General features: G+C 37.8%; 2 protein-coding genes across 4 annotated transcripts in view; both read right to left on the reverse strand.

The window, feature by feature from the left end:
* LOC141427986 (uncharacterized) overlaps nucleotides 1–17,252 on the reverse strand; it is a 28,914-nt gene extending 11,662 nt beyond the window's left edge. The window contains exons 1-7 of one of the 3 annotated variants that reach the window (XM_074087621.1): nucleotides 16,818–17,252; nucleotides 13,087–13,272; nucleotides 11,780–12,281; nucleotides 11,633–11,689; nucleotides 8,171–8,295; nucleotides 6,205–6,527; nucleotides 927–1,022 (exon numbers count right to left, since the gene is read on the reverse strand). In XM_074087621.1, the coding sequence (XP_073943722.1) occupies nucleotides 927–1,022; nucleotides 6,205–6,527; nucleotides 8,171–8,295; nucleotides 11,633–11,689; nucleotides 11,780–12,281; nucleotides 13,087–13,272; nucleotides 16,818–17,018 (1,490 nt within the window). In that variant the 5' untranslated portion in view covers nucleotides 17,019–17,252. The other 2 variants (XM_074087620.1, XM_074087622.1) reach the window with 2 other exon arrangements.
* Nucleotides 17,253–18,028: 776 nt separating this feature from the next.
* Nucleotides 18,029–19,168, reverse strand: Sbds (SBDS ribosome maturation factor). The gene is made up of 2 exons (XM_074087626.1): nucleotides 18,837–19,168; nucleotides 18,029–18,757 (listed from the first exon to the last, which is right to left on the reverse strand). The coding sequence occupies exons 1-2, from the start codon at nucleotides 18,965–18,967 to the stop codon at nucleotides 18,133–18,135; spliced, it is 756 nt and encodes a 251-aa protein (XP_073943727.1). The 5' UTR covers nucleotides 18,968–19,168; the 3' UTR covers nucleotides 18,029–18,132.
* Between the last annotated feature and the right edge of the window lie 183 nt (nucleotides 19,169–19,351).

Below are 19,351 nucleotides of genomic sequence, written 5' to 3' on the forward strand. Positions count from 1 at the left end.
TGATAATAACAACAGTATACAGCCAACAAAAAAAACTAGCGTTAAAAACACAATCTACAAAAATGTACGCACAGAGTGCACTGTGATAGTGATGATAGATAGATAGATTTATTATTGTCATCACCAACGATTCAAATGGCAAGCTTCAAGATTTACTTGAAATGGACTTAAGTTTCATTCCACTAAATGTTTGTCGAAAATAATTAAATAGCATATGCATATGCGGTCCCATGACTACAACATATTCAGTCACTGCCTTTTTACAATTAGTAAATTGTGTATCTGTATGAGTCATCAATCATTGAAATTCGATTACTCGTAACTAAGTATATCACGTAGCAACAAACGAAAATACATAGCTACCTACAATCCTTGTGTAGATCAAAGATGATCTAATCACATTTTGGTAATATACACATCTGCGTCACTATCATATACATAAAACTTTCTAGTTGTGCCTACACAAATATTTATTTCAATAAGTTGTGTTTGTTGTCATTTTATATACACAATTACACACACCGATATATTTTGCAGCACTTAGTCGCAAGCATGAGCTAGCCTGAGTAAAATTAGCTATCAATACTAAACAATTACGCTATAATAAATGGTTACTACTTGGAAAAAAGCTCGCATCGAAAATTCAGTGACACAAACATATTTTGACTTTGATGTGTATTTACTTTATGAAGAGCGTAAGTCCTTAACGTCGGCGATAATACCACCTTGCGCGCGTTGAAGGCTTTCGAGTGGTAGTGGCAGTAGAACGCTCAGAAAACACTGTGTGTTACTTAGTAGGTAAAAAAGGTGGAGGTTTTAGAAAAAAATCTCAAAGGAGGCGGTGGGCCAAATAAGATAGAGAACCTATAATGAAGTTTCTAATTTTTTTAAAGTTGCTACCAACTAATAGATGTAACGTCACTTACTAGTGGTAGGGGCGAGTAGCGGGAGGGCCAGGGGGGGCGTCCAGATCACAGGGCGACGGCCGCGTCGCCGCTGACAACATGTAGTTGGTCGACTCGCTGAAACAATTCGACAACCTACTTCAAATTGTATTACTGTCTCGAGTGGCGCATACGAGAACGAAACACTTCGTTGCCGTCTTAAGCTAATTATAATACAGCATAACGGCGCGGCTACGTCCACGCGCGACCGGTCGCGCGACAAGCGTTTTTTTCTTAAAAATGTCCGTAAACAGAATCGCTTTGTTGACTGGCAATCTTAAGTTAGAAAAAAAAAACAGCGCTGGAGCACTAAACTCTCTAGCAATGTTGCATACAAATTCAATTGTTGCCTAATTAATAACATTCTAAAATTGTATACAAGTAAAAACATCATATAAAATGAAATGAGGTCAGTACAAGACTATATACACCATATTAAAAAAAGTCGATACAACAACGTTTTTATCTGTCTGCAACAGCTTTAGGTGTTTGGCTAGAAAAAAAACTCCAAATGACATTGGCCAAAAAAGGCGGCAAAGCAAAATAATTTTTATTGTTTCTTTTTTGTCCCCTGAAAGCCTTTTTATTTGTGCAAAATGAGTTCCATTTAAAGAAAAAAAGATAATTTAAAAGAAAAAAATACTCCTCGATTTAAAAGCAGAAGCTATTTTGGCGACAAGTTGGCGACAGACAATTAGTTTCTGCCTTTTGGCTAAATCTAAGGAAAAAATTTTCCAAATTATCTGATAGTTTTATAAAATGGCCAAAAAGGTTTTTCAGAAAGTAGGTACATTTTCAAGCCCCAATGGCTGCTTGAGTAATAATATCTACACTACATGATAAAAAAAAAACAGAGTTTGGTTAATTACTTAACATAAGTACATGAATATTCAGATTATTTTTGGATTAACAATTTTAAGTTTCCGAATAGGCTATTTGACACAACCAATTAATTGGGTAATCCAAAATTTTACCGAAGTGTTTCGTCGACTATCGTTTCCCATACCTAACACTATTCGCAGAATTTATTATAACAGGAATCATTTACTGAGCTTCGTTACATCGCTCATACAATTGCTCGACTTTAACACGAGAATCCACTCATCGAATTTTACTTCATCATTTTATTTGTATATCGACATGGTTGTTCGTCGAAACGCCTTTACTATAATTTTGGTTCATCGTAAGTTTCAGTTCCTAAAATTCTTATAACACAGAAAATCGTTTCACCGGTGTTACTTTACATGATATTATGATTCTATGACAATAAATTTCATTAAAACGCTCTTGCATAGGTTGTCCGCTGGCAACAGGGGCACGGGCGGGGGGTGCGCAGCCCCCCGCCACTACAAAACTAATTAAGATGTTAGGGTCTATCAAGATTAATAGGTTAGGTTAGTATTGCATTGCATCAAGGTACGAGCGGAGCGGAGCTCCGTGGACTCTGTCACGTGACCATTTTTTTTTTTTCCTTTCTTTTGGCACATAAAATTATGGGATGTTTGATGAAACGTTACTACGACAAAACTACAGTGTTAGTGGCAGTAATAATATATCGGAGTACCTTCTGTGAATCATTTTTAGATAATTTGATACTATGTATTAGTAACTTATTATTCTATGACAGGGAAATTCGATGAATCGATAAGCTACGATTTGAGACAAATTCGAAACGATTTTGCGATAAAAAGTTGTTAGATTATATTTTTATATAGTATAGTAATGAATTGAAGATTATGTGATTGGAAAAACAAGTAGTGAAATTGGAATTGGAAAACTTCACTGTTTTCGATGAAATAAAAATCGACGTAACAAATTTCGATATAATGATACCCGTGACGTCATATTTCAAAGCTATTTATAATCTTATTTATTAAAGAAAATTAATAGATATAAAACGTGCTGTGAACAGCTAGAAAATTATTATTATTAGTTCAAAATAAAAATCTGTTTGGAAACATGCTGTCGAGGCGTAGGTATAACTTCAGTTTGAATACTATATCCAGTGTCAATGTACTGCTTGCCGGTACCACGTAGTTCAAACAAAAACAGCTTTGAATACATTTAGTAAGAAACTGTATGTGTATATCATACATCTCATCAAGTTCTCCTCAGAACCGCTGCATGCAGCATGTATTGTAGTCACGTTTACCGAAAAGATTATTTTTAATAATTTACCTTTACATTATTTTGCACAATGATTAGGTAAGGAAAACAAAATGTTTCTAGGACAAAGGGACTAATATAACAAATGAAAACTAGAAAAGAATTTGAGGATGGTGTGGATTATTATAACTTTTGGTCCAAGTGTTAGTGAATATAGACGGAACAACGAGAGCGTGTGAGCGAGCGAGCATGCGGAGGAAATGTAATTTTCAGATCCTTTCTTTATTGGCATAGGGTACAATTTTACAAGTTCCAATGCACACCTCGAATTCATGCATGTTTCCTTTAATAGACTGAACTCAATCTCCCGTATACCATTACTCGGTTGAAATATTCGTACATTATAAATACAGCACAAGCGTGAATTTGTTTAACATTAAATATGACGAGCGCCACTTGAACTTGAACTCGGCATGGGTTGATATCACCGCCGATACAGACCCCGAGACGGAGTCGTCCGCTGGGGCCTGACTCATGTGATAAGCATGGTATTTATGGTGACCGATAACCTTCAACTCCATGTTTACGAGAGCCAGGATTACCATTAGTCCAAGTTCCAATTTCACAAATTCCGCCGCGTAAATGGTAAAAGTATGAGGGCAAACAGATAACGAGTAATAAGAATTGTTTATTATTATGTTATGGCGATTAGGCATCGTTCACCACGAATGTAGTGTTCTCATTCAACACGCAAAGATAATATGAGTTACATAGCAGCCTCACGCTCCCAGGTCACGATAACACATGCAGACCACTTACTTGGGCACTCGACGAATATTTTTGCCATCTCGTTAGGCATATTCCATACCAAAGCCAGAGGTATAAAATTGGTTCAGATAGCTATGGTTATCGTATTGTTTACCAATAATGCTCATGGCAGATATTCTATAAAAACATGTTTGCCTTCAAAACAGATTAAAATAGTGACGTCCATTATTTTCCTTCATGTATGGGATTTATTACAATGTGAATGAGATAAGGTTGTTTTGATAGATTGTCTCGAAGTAAGAATGTATGTGTTGACACTTCCCTGAGTATAAAGTAAAAACGCATAAAAAATCTATTTTATAATTATAAGACCACGTTAAGAAAGTAGCCGTAAAGCACAGTTGCATAAAAGTCAATAAAATTAGTAGTACGTTTTCCGATGGATGGCTAATGGTTTTTTCCACAATGATAATAACTCATTGAACGCAAGTCATGCATCCCAGTGAACGTCACGGGTCACGGTCACGCTATGAAGGTATGGATCTTGGACTTCAGTACATATATACCCTAAATACTAGTGCAAACCTTGACCAGATATAATGACATCCTATGCTAACCACATCAAATCATAGAAATGAATATCTTGTCTTTTGCCTTTAACGCGGGCTTTAAGGCTGTTCAATACCCACTTCTACAAAAGTAACGAACCAGATGTTCAAGTCAAGGTAGACAGGTATACCGTGGCTATTGCAGACTCAAGCTTCCGTCTTTTGTACAAACTTCAGCACGGCACGTCAATAGGCTTTAGTCGAGTTCGCTTTTAAATTCATGTACGTACATACATGAATTAAAAGCGAACTCGACTAAAGCCTATTGACGTGACGTTTTATGTATGACCCTTTGTACATATAAAAAAATTAATCCCCATTTCTCTTGGTCACGCCATAATTTAAGAACGAGGCATAAAATTCGGTGCGGGATTTTTATGGAGTCTTGACGAAAGACGATATAATTTTTTGGAACTCCCACGGGATTTTTTTTTGTGGTTTACGTGAGCGAAGGCGCGGGTAAAAGCTAGTTGTACATAACACACATAAATTACCAGATAACAAGTGAAACAGATCCATATAAATGTAAGTACAAAAGCGAATGTATCCCTGAAATAAGCAAGTCTAAGGAATCGAAACTGACAGCGAACTTCAAAAGCGCTCTAACTACAGAAATATAATTCTTTTCGATCGCGACAAATCATGCTATGCTATATGCTACACTTCAATTTTGAATCCTGTAGAATTCTAAAACCTGTCATAATTAGAAGTTTTGGGTAAATTTATTTCTTATTTATGGTGGAATACTGGTGGAAATCGAGTTGTTACGGCACAACGCCATCTCTAGCTATTGTGCCCTATTTAAACTTTTAAGGTTTTCTAGCTGCAAGGGCGTTGTGAAATAGTAAGCCTGTAAGTGTGCCGCAAACTGAAAAAGTTTGAGAACCTGCGCAGCGCAATACACAGTTAGTGCTGGCAAGGCATATTCGTGCCGCTGCCATATGTGCCTGCGCGACAGCTGAAGGAGTCTCGGAATCGCTGTCGAGCATCGGCATCACATTCGCGTGTAAGGTCTTTTACCAAGAGAGGAACCGTAACAATAAAGTCCATCAGGTTTTCCGATTCCAACATGACTTACAAAAATTTTGCATAGTTGGACAGCTGACGTTTTGCGGTTTCTAAAACTTTATAATGGAATTATAATTTAATTATCTATTTGATTAAATGTAAATCAAATAGCCATTACATTACATTATTTTGACGACCGGATGGCTAAGTGGTTAGAGAACCTGACTACGAAGCTTGAGGTCCTGGGTTCGAATCCCGGCCGGGGCAGATATTTGTGTGAATAACACGAATGTTTGTTCTCGGGTCTTGGATGTTTAATATGTATATAAGTATGTATTTATCTATATAAGTATGTTTATCCGTTGCCTAGTATCCATAGTACAAGCTTTGCTTAGTTTAGACTAGGTCAATTGGTGTCAAATGTCCCATGATATTTATTTATTTTATTATGTTGGCCCGAAGGCTTGTAATACATTTTATGATAATGATCAGAATAATAGGTACCCAAAAAAATGTTTCCTCAGTAAAGAACATTGTTGTCGCAACTCTGTGATTGATTAGATTTTAAACCAAGTAGCTATGTTTTTATAAATAGACAGTTAAAATTAATGTAATTTTTACATTTTCAATTAAAATATCCATGTCCTGTATTTATTTTTCTTCAGTATTCTCACCAGACCTAAGGAATTTTTTTATATCGGGCAATAGCGAGAAACGTCAGAATTCCAAGGGTATAAAAATTAGTAAGCAGTAGGACGCATCAAAATTACCTGGCGGTCCGCATCCGGAGCGCGGCGCAGTTCTCCTTGCATTTGTAGGCGAGTACTTGCTTGATGCGGCTGACCTCGACGTCGGGGAAATGGCGGCTCACGTAGGATATGAGCGCATGGACACGGCGCCGGTCCAGCGGCGGCTTGGTCGGCCGGGACTCTTGGCCAGCCCGTGACCAGCGCTGGCCCGTGACCGAACAAGTCGCCAGTTCTATGGGCGAGAACAGCGCCGCCGCCAGACCCCTCGTCACCTTCCTGTAATCCCCCCACTTCACGCCCCGCAGCAGCTCCTCGCGAATCTCCACGCCCTCGCCGAGCTTTATCTGTCAACGACACGCATGAGTTATCGACCATCGGTACCCGCGCCGAGATAACCCACAGCCGTGATAGGATTAATTGGTGATAGCGAACATTTTTATGAACGCGCTGGCGGAAATTGGTTTATGCTGCTTTTTAAACATGCAATTTTGGCAAAAAACAAATTCTGAAGCTTTTCATCCAAGCATAATTTTAATACTATAAATTGTGCTAGGATTTAGTGACATAAGTCATAACAACAATATTATGTTAAGTTTTGTACCTATATGGAGCCTACTCGAAAAAAATACTAAACATAATGGGTTCAGTAGAGTGGCAGGAGCATGCTCTTGACAGGACCAATGGCGGAAACAAGGGGAGGCCTTTGCCCAACAGGTTCATATTTCTGTTAAAGTTTTTTTTTTTTAGTTATACAAGAAACGACCGCAAATGCTTTGAAATTACTATAGGGTTAAAATAACAACGGTTTTGACGGAAATGAGTGGGTTGAGATGACTAGTCTATAAAGTTATAGAAAACGCGGGTACTTGTCTACTACATTTTCCGAAGCATTAAATGACGTATCTTTCGAAGCTTAAATTGACTTAACACGTGACTATTATCGGTGACCAAGATATAGCAAGTAAATGACAATTAAACTGAGCATGATCAATTCGCGGCAGCGAACGTGTTTTGCCACTCAGTTACACAACTATTTTTATAACAAACACCATAAAAGATAAAAGTCAGTATATCGCGCAGAGCTTGTGCTGCTGTTTATCTGTGCTATTATTTAGAAACAGATAAGAATAGGGACAGAACTTTGTCCTTAGTTTCCGACCCATGTGAGCTATTAACCTCTGGCTAGATTCATGCTCCCATATCTCATGAGAGCAAATATGCATACAACTTATTTGTATATTATCATCACTCCGTACTCCTCTGACCTTCCTACTCTACCCTTCAAACGGTAGCCATTATACATAGTTAGAATTATTTTTATCTTACCGCTATGTGTAACTAAACCCAAGGACACCATATATATAATGCCATATACCTATCGAGTGGGTGGTCTAGTTCGTAGTAAAATTAAAGAAATTTTCACATCCGATACCCATAGATCAATCTCTGAATTCATTGTTTTTATAGTTGGTTTGGATAGGTATTTAACTAAATGTAAACAAAACAAAACAACGTCAATTGGTGTCATAAATATTGAAATTCCCCCATTTAAACTATCTAAACATTTACATTTCTGTATTAAAAAAACTAGTCTAGTTTGTATTAAATACAATGATAGATAAGTATAATATTTGAAATCCTTGAATGTACCAAATCTGGCAGCTGAAGTTTGTTTACATTTAGTTAATTACCTATCCAAACAAAGTATAAAGATTTTTTAGAACAAACGCTAATCCTACCTTGGGTTATATTTAAAAAAAAGTCTAATTCAACGCAATCACCGAGTTAAGAATCTTTGTTGGCATTCATAACCAGATTATTATTGCTTTCATGAAAAATGGCTCGTTCATCAATAAAGTTTCACCATCTCTGGCATAGACGTTGCACATTTTTTCGCTGTTTATTTTTCATGTTAAACCTTATAACTTTAAACGATATCAGAATGCTGGTTATTTCTGATTTCGGGGGATTTAAAAAGTGATCTTACCAGGCGTGGTGCGACGGCGCCTCTCTCGTTCTCCCTCTTGAGCACGAACGGCAGCGCGCGGCGATGTTGCTCGAGCCACACGGCGTCAGGCACCGGCCGGTTGCGCCGCCCGTCCCAACGACCCGCTGCCACAGAAATCAAACTACAGCCCCGGGATAAACCACTGTCCCACATCGCTCGTAAGAGCGCGGCTTAAGAATATATTAAGGCATAAAATTATTTCACTTTCGGATTATACTAAGTGTAAATCGTCACGGTTATAAAACTGCGGTGGAAGCTAACTTAACTTAACTTAGGTTAACTTAGTACATGAAACAGTCTAGTCAAAATTATCATTAAAATTGGGTAGGTAGCTCTAGCGCACCACCGCAGCTTAAGGCAGTAAAGACTCATAACTACTGTCACTAGTAAGTAAAATAAAAAAAAAATTTGATTAGTTGACGAAATCGGTTAGCAAATAAAATATTTTCATGGCACGCCATTCGTCTCATAATCCTTTGATTTATTGCTGCGCGCAATTCATTGGAGAAAACGAAACACTCAACACCGTTAATTTTAACACGAATGAGTAACAATGGCAATAATAATAGAAAATGATTTTTTCTAACGAATTTTTATAAATGTAAGAATTATGAAAACAATGATTGCGCTAGTATGTAATAATCAGTCAGCGCCATAGATGATCATTCCATCAAATAATTGTTTTGGATTTGATCAACTGCAGCACCTTTAAATCTAACAAAACATAAGGAAATCTACATACCTATGACGTCGGAATGTTTATTTAAAAGTAATAAATTAGATTACATTAACAATATGACAAATCAAAATGTAGGTCTTTGCAGGACTTTATTTTCTGATATTTAGTAAAAAATTACAATAATTTATGTACATAAAGATGAACGATATATACAACCTAAAATTAACAGTTCCATGAAAAAAATATTGTTGTATATATTTAACTAAAACTTTCTTGCTGTGTGTAAGATTAAAATTGTAACTTGTATAAGTATAACAAATAACCGAGTCATTTTATAGTGCTGGCTCTTGAATTAGATATTGCAAGTAGGTTTCAACGACTATGGGTTAAAGCAGAACAATGTAAACAACTATATGATAAAGCAATTTCCGATATTATATTTAATGGTATTCCGACTGTAATTATATTATTTTAATTTACATTCATAAACATCGTATTGATAAGACTCCTAGTTCAAAAATGACTATCCAAACTCAGCAAGTGCGAAAGAGATTCGATTCGATTTTTTCTAAACATTACATATTTTGAATAGTACTTCATTTGATTATGTAAGCTGCACTGCATCTTAACTTAGTAAGTAATTGGATTAAAATTATTAAAATTCGAAAGTGCTTTTTTCCCCAAATACCTTACTAATAGATTAATATAAGCGATTAATTCCAAGAATAATTTATTATTATTGCAATTTATATAATCTAGTATTACCTTTTGGAATCATTAGACTTTCAGTTTTACTTTTAAGATTAAATATTATTTAAAATAAATGCAAAGGGAAAATTTAGAGATCACGGTAAGAACAGTTACTTGAGATCACACCTTCACATGGTTTCATTTTAATTTTTAAAGGATAAATTAATATTGTAGTTCACAACCCTAATAATAGATATCTCCAATTAACGTCCCTTCTAAATGCTTTTGCTGGGAAATGACTAGATGTGATATCATGGCAAACTTTTATCACTCAAAACGCAATTACAAAGTAAATTAATTAATCAAAATTAATAAAAGCTTAATACAAAAATAATTGTATAAAATTAAAAACTACTCGTCTCCTCACTGGAACCTATGCTTGCACGGGAACTATGGCAAATTATCTGTTCCACTATAAACGATAACTAATATTAAATAAGTAATATTATGTTTTTTCTAGACAATATATGAATTTGAAGACATTTTATTAATGATCATTTCATCTGACACTTTACAAACTATTAACCGGGAGCCGTCCAATCACTCAACAATAACATCGTGTAAAGATAAAATCTATTGTGTATAAAAATATTACTATTGCTGTTGCGAGTATATACTTCCGGAGAACTACAACTTCGCGCGGTCGACAAATGAAACGGACTCGCTCGCCGCTGTCCGCCGCGGACGCGGTACAAAATATTACACTCTATATGAAAATACACCTTAATCATTTACTTCTAAGAGGGCGGTGGAGAGCGGCGAACAATTTGTGGATAACGTGTATGTAAATGTCATGTATGTACATTGTAACCTGTAAATAACCTATGTTCATGTAAAATCAGCACCGGTCGCAACAAATGCTTTAACAACAATCAGTCTATTGTCAGAAAGGAAGGTACTCGTGTACTCCCTTTGACGAGGCCCCGTTAGTCATGTGGCGGGAACCCTACACCGTGACTCAGTGCGACTCATTGTTCCTGCAAGTAGGTACTTCCCGAGTAAACAACGTAATGATCGCCGCAAGGATTTTCCGTGGTAAACGAAATTAAACATGTCTCAACTGATTCCAACGGGGACTCGTCAAAGCGATCTACATCTGGCACTCGGTATATTTATCGAAAGGCACGCAATAAGCGGAAAGGTGTGACGGCAGATAGGCCCCCGGCGACACTCCGATCACAGACTAGATACATCTACTGACAGTCTTCATTACGACCTCACAGGTCACATAATTATACACAATGTCCCCGGACCGAGAGATGCAATACCCTCCTCCAGAGGCTGTCACGCCACAGAGCAGTCGCGATGCAGCCGTATCGAGATCGCGCAAACAGAAATTTTAATCTGTGCATCAAAATTGAAAGTGACACCTGTGAAATACGAATGCGAGGCGGGCGGATGGCTAGTGAGAATAACGCGGGGAGGCGAGGTCGGGCGTCCTGTTTCGTCAGGCGGGTGTCGCATCTCCCTGTCCTCGTTAGTAGGAGAGAGCACCGCGGCCGCTACTGGCGCGGTCGGGCGGGCTGGAGCGCGGGGAGCGGCGGCGGCGGCGGCGGCGACTTGCCGGCGGCGGGCTGCAGCCGGCCCAGGTGCTGCGCCAGCGTGTGGCGGCGCAGGTACAGCGGCGTCTTGAAGCAGCGGCCGCACGTGGCGCAGGCGACGGGCTGCGCCTCGTGGATCAGCCGCACGTGCTGGCGCAGGTTGGACGCGTTGCTGTACCGGCGGCCGCAGCGCGCGCAGCGCACCCCTCCGGCCGCGCCGCCCGCTGCCAACAACACCACGTTCGCACTGCGCCCACGCCCGGCACGCCCGGCACGCCCGGCAAGGGCGCAGGTCGCAGGTCGCCCGACACCCGCGCGCCTAGCCACCGACCACCGAGCGGGTTCGCGCGCGCTCTCTTCTACTCGAAACACAATGTGCTAAAAGAAGGTTCGCCGGGGGCGCGGCTGTCCGAGTCGACGTGTGCGTGTGATAATAACGTGATAGTGATAACAGAGAGTGAGGATATTTACCTTCCGCGTTCTCGTCTCGGAGCTCGGCGTTCATTCCGGACATGAGTTCCATGTTTCCTGCGGAAAGAGACACATATTATTAATGCGAGGCGGCGAGGGAGTTAAGAGTGTATGAACCTAGAGGGTGTTGATGGCGACGCGACTAACCTTGCAGAGCGGCGAAAGGGTTGGCGAGCGCGTTGTTCTCGTTATAATAGATCTGCGGGAAGCTGGAGCGCTCCTCGTCGCTGGCTTCCTGTTCCATGACTTCCATTTTTGGTTCTAAAAGGTCGGACGCGTTAAAATCTTGACACTTGTCGGCCCGCTCCGAGCCTCCGGGGTCCATCAGGACGTCGTTCTCTTCGGTCTTCACGTCCGGAGCTTCGAGATCAGTTTTCACCCGTATGGTCGGGTAGTTGCACGTTTCGTTATAGTCATCATTATTAGGCCTCATTTGACTAGATGTTTGAAAAGGAGCTTCTTCAGTGAGATTGTTTCTGGCAACATCGGGAGAATTAATGGTGGAGCGCCGACTCGCGCTCTTCTCTTGGTCGTCGGCGGAGGTCGACTCGACATTTTGGCTTGCGGCTTTGGAGGAGGAGGTAGACTGTGGCGGCTTGGCGCTGAGCAAATTACGTAGTTGGGAAGGAGGAGATTTTCGATTCACTTTCTGTAAACAAAACATCAACATGAAACAAGTCTAACACAAGAATGGAATGGAATGGCTGAGTGTAGGTAGGTACGATCACCCACGCTGCAAAGTTTAAAATAATATATGATTCATGAATTTATGGAGACTCTTTGTTGGTGATTCTGATTTGTCGGTAAATCGTGACATTGCCATTAAAGCTGTCAGATTTATGTTAAAATTGTAGTGTTTCGTGATTAACATAAGGGGTATTTTCAAAGCGGCTTTCTATAAAAGTAGACGCACCTGTCAGCGTGGTGCAATTGGGTCTAGGTCAGGCGTTTTCAACCTTTTGGTTTTAACGGCACACATTTCGTTTATCAAAGTTTTACGGCACACCAGTAAAAAGTAGCCAAGTGCGAGTCGGACTGGCGCGTAGAAGGTTCCGTACAGTTTACCCATAATATGTATAACATAACGGACAGTGGAGGCTTATATTAATCGCAGACGCCACGCGTCAGTTGTATTCATGATTTCAATGAAAGAAAGAAGAGAAAGAAAAGAAAGAAAATGCAGCATACACTTCGCAGGAATCGCGGCACACCGGTTGAAAACGTCTGGTCTAGGTGTTACCAGTGGCGTAGCTACCGGAGGGCTAGACGGGGCAGGACAGGACTCTGACTTACAAACTATGAATGACAAATCTGGAGTTCATCGTATTCGGAACACGACGAATACGGAACAACCGATTTTAAATAGTTTAGTTGGGGCCCTAGTTTATTTTTTGCCCCAGGGCCCAGGGCCTTTGGTTACCTAGCTACGCCACTGCTAGGACTGTAGGTGTTACCTTGTCGTTGTGCTGCGAGCAGTCGGTCAAGCCGCGGATCTGCAGCGCGTCAGCAGTCCTCAGGAACGCACTGAGCTGCGCCTGCGCGATATTGACCTGCCCCGCGTACATGAACTGGAGGAGCGCGCGCACGTGCGACACTTCGCAGTCGCGCATGAATATTATGGGGTGCGGGCATGGGTTGTTCTGTAACAATCATTACTACGTCTAGAGGTACCATCTACCAAATAAGTGGTCTATCAATGTTTAAACAAGTTCTTATCATTCATAGGATCTGTTTGACTAACTCCACTGAAATGTTACTTTTGCAAGTGTGCTTGCCATTGTTTATCGCATTCGACACTGATTTCTATTAAATATCAACCGGATATACTGATTTTCGTTAATTATGTAATAAAGAATTAATCGCGGTAATATCTGTGCTTAATACCTAGTACGTAGTCATTTTTAATCATTATGGGCATAAAGACAAGGTGATCTGTAATGCTGATAAGATAGCTTACCCATAACACGTCAATGATATCCTGTCGTTATGAAGGTATTATTGTATTGTAGTTATTATCTTTACGTAAGCCCTATAAGCCCTTCTTACAGTCACCATCAAGACACATAGCATAGGTTTGTGACGCCGCAACACTAATGCCGAGGCCGCATTACGGCTAAACCGCCGCGGTTTTCAACCGCGTGACTTTTTTGTACAAGTGAACTTAAAACCGCCAGTGCGGCTGCTTGCATTAGTTTACTTGATTCACAAAGTCACGCGGTTAACAACTGCGGCGGTTTAGCCGTAGTGCGGCCTGGGCCAAATGTCCCTTTCTAACCAGTTGGCGTGAGCGAAAAGGATGAATTCTATATGTCGACGTCGGCGATAAACCCTTGTATACAGTGTCATTTTAATTTAAGGTATTAATACGAGTTTTTTTATATAGCGAAACTAAACCACTCAAACCCATTAATTATTGCACAACATAATACAAACAAAGCGAGTCCGCAAATATGGTGTAAGAGATAACCATATATTTTTACTTAACCTACCAGTCAAGTCTGTTTGTAAAAGAACATTAAGTGGCCATACAATTCAGGTTTCTTTAATGTGTATAGACATGCAGGAAATATTTTAGCAGATTTAAAAACTTTATAACATATCTACCTAAAGACTATGGAAATATTTCAAACATATATCATGCGTGAATGACAATACTGTTTTACAAAAATAAATGGATAGCACAATTTACAAACACTAAGGTACCTACATGTATACAGTAGCAAACTAATCCCTTCAAGGAATCTCTACCAGTAAACTGTTGAGTGGGCCTCTCATACCATTTAATTAGAAACGGATCAAGAATGAGTTTAAGAATGAGTAATTACAAACAGTGAAAGTAAACAAATAAAGTAATAATATACAATTCAAAATTTCTTGCAGAATTGCTTTGCTAGTTATAAAAAAATATTTCAAATGCTACTTTAGTAGTGTTTTATACTATAATGTTACTAATAGTAGATAACAATGTATGTTTTATTTTGGTACTTAATCTGGGGACAAACCCCCCTTTTCTTTGATTTCATCACAGAAAATATTTTATTTATGGTGTTTGTATTGACATAATATTCAGTTACTTTATCTTATGGGGTCAAAAGCAACATGGCCTCCTCCTTGATTTCGCGTATATTTGTTGTTGACTTGTAATGTTGACTTTTTTAATAAGAGCATGCCTGTATGATGGAATTTAGTCTACTTATGCAGCTGTGGTATGATTAATGCTTGAGCCAATTTGTTTTTGTTGATGTTATATTATTTATTGTGTTGACCAAATTGTTTGCCAGCAACTTGGGTATACTATTACTGCACCAACAAACACTTTTAAGATAGTAATAAAATGATGCAGTCACAAAAATCAATAATAAATAAGAATTGTAGTTCAAGAAATATACTTTAAAACACTTTTAAACAATACATTATAATAAGATTTTCCCTAAAACATAAAATTTAATGAGTCACATTATTTGTAACAAAATATTGGCAAAACCCGTAAGCACCTGACAATAACAGGGGAAACAGCCATCAATCATTAAAAAAAACCCAAGTGGTTGCTTATTCTTGAAGCAATTACTGCAGAAAATTCAGTAAAGGACAAGATAATTAAACAATCAATTTACATTCTTTTAATTCAATTTACATTACTCAGCCACAAAATGTTTCAACATAATAAAGTTTAACACAAATAAGTTGATATTAATGCACTCTGCACTTTGCAACTGGCCGTGGACATTACTAAATCAATGGGAACCATAATTAGGTTAATCACCTTTGATAAGTGATAGTTAAGAGTATATTAATGATCAAATGTTGTTACTCATTGTATTATTACTACCAATTTATGAAATTAAATGTTCCACTGGACATAATATTTGAACAAGAAGGATCCGCAGCACTGTCATGTTATTCTTTGACTTAATTTTTCTTACTATTGAAATTAGATCCAAATCAAAATTTCCTCAAAATAGAATCCTTTTAGCATATACAGTATCCAGTATTTGTTTGAGCATGGACTACCCTGATTTTAAGGCAGTTAAAATGCTTGACTATTGAAGCTCCTGTAAAGCATTCATAAAGCAGAAAATGGTGTATGCCTGTTTGCATGGAATGCTGTAAGCTGGTGTTATTGAATTTAAAGATGAATGGTCTCTTGCCAGGTGTAATTGTGGTCAAACAGAAGCTTATCTTTGATATGATGCATAAAAGTGTGACAAGAGATAACAGTAAAGGTATATCCTTAGTGTACTAAGGTTCCATAAATCTATCAATTTAATTGAAGCAAACTGTCAAATTAAGCATAATCTTATCTGTCAAAACAAAAACAAGTGTTTTAATGTTTTCAATCACTGTTGATACAATAACAAGTTGAATTAGACTCATAATAAAAATGACATCATGAAGTACCCTCATGGCTTGTTTTCTTATAGAGAATTTTTACATTTAGAAAGGAAGCTTAAGCAACCATCTTAATTAGAGTAGCAAAATAATTGCTAATTTAAGTGAGCTACTTAAAATTTTTAGAACTGTCTTTTTACTGCAGGCTCATGACAATGACAGACTGATAACCAGCACCTCACCCATTTCAATATTAAAAAAAAGCTATTTTGCTGAATAAACTCCATTTTCTAGATGCTGAATGACACAAATTTAGACAGTCAAGTAGCTTAGCTAGGCCCCCAGTAAAAGCTAATATTACAATTGTAATAAGTAGTGAGTAATTCACTAAAGTGGTTAATTTTATTATAATCAATGCTTTAACAATGTATAAATCATGAAAGTGGAGACAGTAAAATAGGTGGTTTGAATTTCAAATCATGCTCCACAACTTTACTTTGCCACATGAAACCTGTTCAGTGCATTGCATTCCTTGCAATTATAAAACAACAAAAATGCACTAACTGAGAGATTTCTAATGTGAAAATATGCATTAATTAAAGCAAAGGCGCCGTGCCAGCCTCCTACAGCCTCACAAAGGACATTAAACCCATAAACTATCACAATGCTAATGAGCTGATTAGAAAATGTCAAGTAAAATTTTAAAATAGGTGCAAATAAATGAAATCACGAGTACTTAACCGGAACGCCAGACATGGCATTTGTAAGTAGATCAAGTGTTTTATACATAACAACTTTCACTAGAGTCATTGTAATGGTGACACATCAAAGTGTGGGGAGTGAAAGATCGACTTACTTTAAATAATTCCTTGAAATAAGGACTACAGGCCGAAAGAACCACTTTGTGGGCCTCCAGCCTGTGTCCCTCGCACGCCAGGGTGACATCCACGAAGTCCTCATCATCGCGCAGCGCCTCGAATTGAGAAGTTATATTCGCTTGAAAATTGTTCCATCTCAAACAGAATTGCTGGTCGCCACCCAGTTCTGTACCTTCCATTACTTATAGACATAACTCGTTATCCCTGCTCATTTAATTCTTTTATAAGAATTGTAAAATATTGAAAATAAATATATCACAGTAACTTGCAATTTCAGTCGCCGTCTGCCCGAAAATCTTATGAAAGAAAACAATCAATAAAATCTCGTACCAATATAAGAAAAATAAAACTTTTTAATTTGTCATTTGAGTACCTAGCTGAGTACATTCACTTTAACGTTCCAATTCACACTAACCATGACGGACGATACAAGATTATTAGAAAAACCCGATAACGCGTTTATGTTATTAAGAATTTCTATAATTAGATTTAGTACTATTTTATGGTTTTTAAATCGTTTTAAGCATCAAGGTATTGAGTAATTTACACCAGAAAAATGATGCAAGACTTAAAAAATTAAATTAAATTGATAATCGTTTTGAAAGCTAGCATGTATGTAGCTAACATGTATTCACGCCTTAAATATTGTATTCCGTTGTACGCACGATATCGATGAATTAAAAAATCTACGTTTCTTTAGATAACTATGTTAATTTTCATAATGATAAATACATAAATAATTTTAGTTTAATTTTATGTCAATCAAAAATGGAAAATTATTATTTTACTTCAATCTCTCTCGCACTCGCTTAGAGTGACCATTACCAGTAGGGCTACTACGAAACTCGAAGTTCGTGTCGTGCGGTCCCTCTGACATTTATACTATTTAATACGAGAGCAAGAGGGACGATACGATACGAACTTCGATATTCGAATTTCATAGTATTTAAAACACAAACCGATGCCGGCGGCTAATCGTTTGACTGGACTCTCAAGCAATGGATCGTGGGTTCAAACCCGGGAGTTTTTCGAAATTCATGTGCGAAATTACATTTGAAATTTACTACTAGCTTCTAGTTGTTTTTTGGGAGTTGTTTATAATGTGACCTTATATGGTCACATTATAAAATATATGCATACTCATAAATCGAATTGTTAAGCAAAAGGCATTTTTCAAGTAAAACAATAATCATGGTTAATATTTTATTATCTCTGACCAAAAACTCAACAACATAAATTATTATAGGTAATTCAACTCGGTACATAGTTCGATTTTTACTTAAGACAGTATTTTTACAACGCTTGTTCTCCTTCAACCATCTCCTTTAAATTCAGTAATTCAAACTGGCCGCTGCCTTTTGTTTCTGTTCTAACAAGTTCATCTAGACTTCTAAAATTTCCGGGATCAATTAAGCAAATAATGTTAGCATTCCCAGAATCCCAGCTTTCTTCTTCAACACTGGTGGTTAACTTGACTACCTTCTCCTTAGTTTTCCGTGCATCCTTACCAGTCAGAAGAATTCTGACTCTCATTTGTGCTCTTTCAAGAGGAATTTCTTTTTTCAGTAATTGAATGACATCAAGGGCTTGTTGCTTTGCATTTTTATTGACATTTACAGAAAAATGAATATCTTTCATAGCCTTCTCTATAATAGAAACAGGGTATGGCCTCTTGGTCTCTGGATTAATGCATTTATCAGCTACGGTCGTAGCAATATCTTTGAACAAAGAGTCTATTTGAGAATGTCTTTCTTTGTCTGATACTTGAAGCTCACCCTTTTCCAATATTTCTTTACATATTTCAGTTAAATCTTCCTTAGAAAATATCTTTACCAGGTCCTCTTTCTTTGCTACTTGCCCTTTGGAAACGTTTGTAAACACTGTGTTAGTTTGTAGAACTTCATCAATATCCTTCTCTCTGAAAGTAAAGAAATGGATATGAGTCAAGAAGCATGACACCCCGTTAAGATTATTCAATATTTCATATAATACCGTACACTTTATTTCTCCATGAAATTACTTTGTTTTTATAACATGCTATTTCAAATCTTTTGCCACCTTTCTTTAACCTTACTATCGCAACATTCGTCAGTCGAATTTGGTTAGTGGGTGTGAATATTTTTGACATCTTGATTTCATTAGTTTACAGCAACACAAGAAAGCTAAAAATAATTGATAACGTAGTAAACGTGATCAATCGGACACTATAGGAAATAACGACTCTTCCAATTGTCCAATCCCAATGCAATACAAAAAATTAGAACATTTTCACGTCCGACTGCGCAAAAACAAGTTCAACGAACTGTCTCCACGAAAGGAAAAAGAAAAAAAAAATATAGACAATGTAAACAAAAAGTTATTGAGTAACGGAATGACCACCTGGCGGTTATTTCTATCTGTGGAAATTGAAGAAATTCTTTGTATTTTGTAATGTTGGAGTAAGTGGTTCGTATTTACATTTAACTCCATAGAGTTGTATTTAGTTTCATTGCTCATGCCGGAAGACATCCTG

Source organism: Choristoneura fumiferana, chromosome 5, assembly GCF_025370935.1.
Source record: "Choristoneura fumiferana chromosome 5, NRCan_CFum_1, whole genome shotgun sequence".
NCBI lineage: Eukaryota > Metazoa > Arthropoda > Insecta > Lepidoptera > Tortricidae > Choristoneura > Choristoneura fumiferana.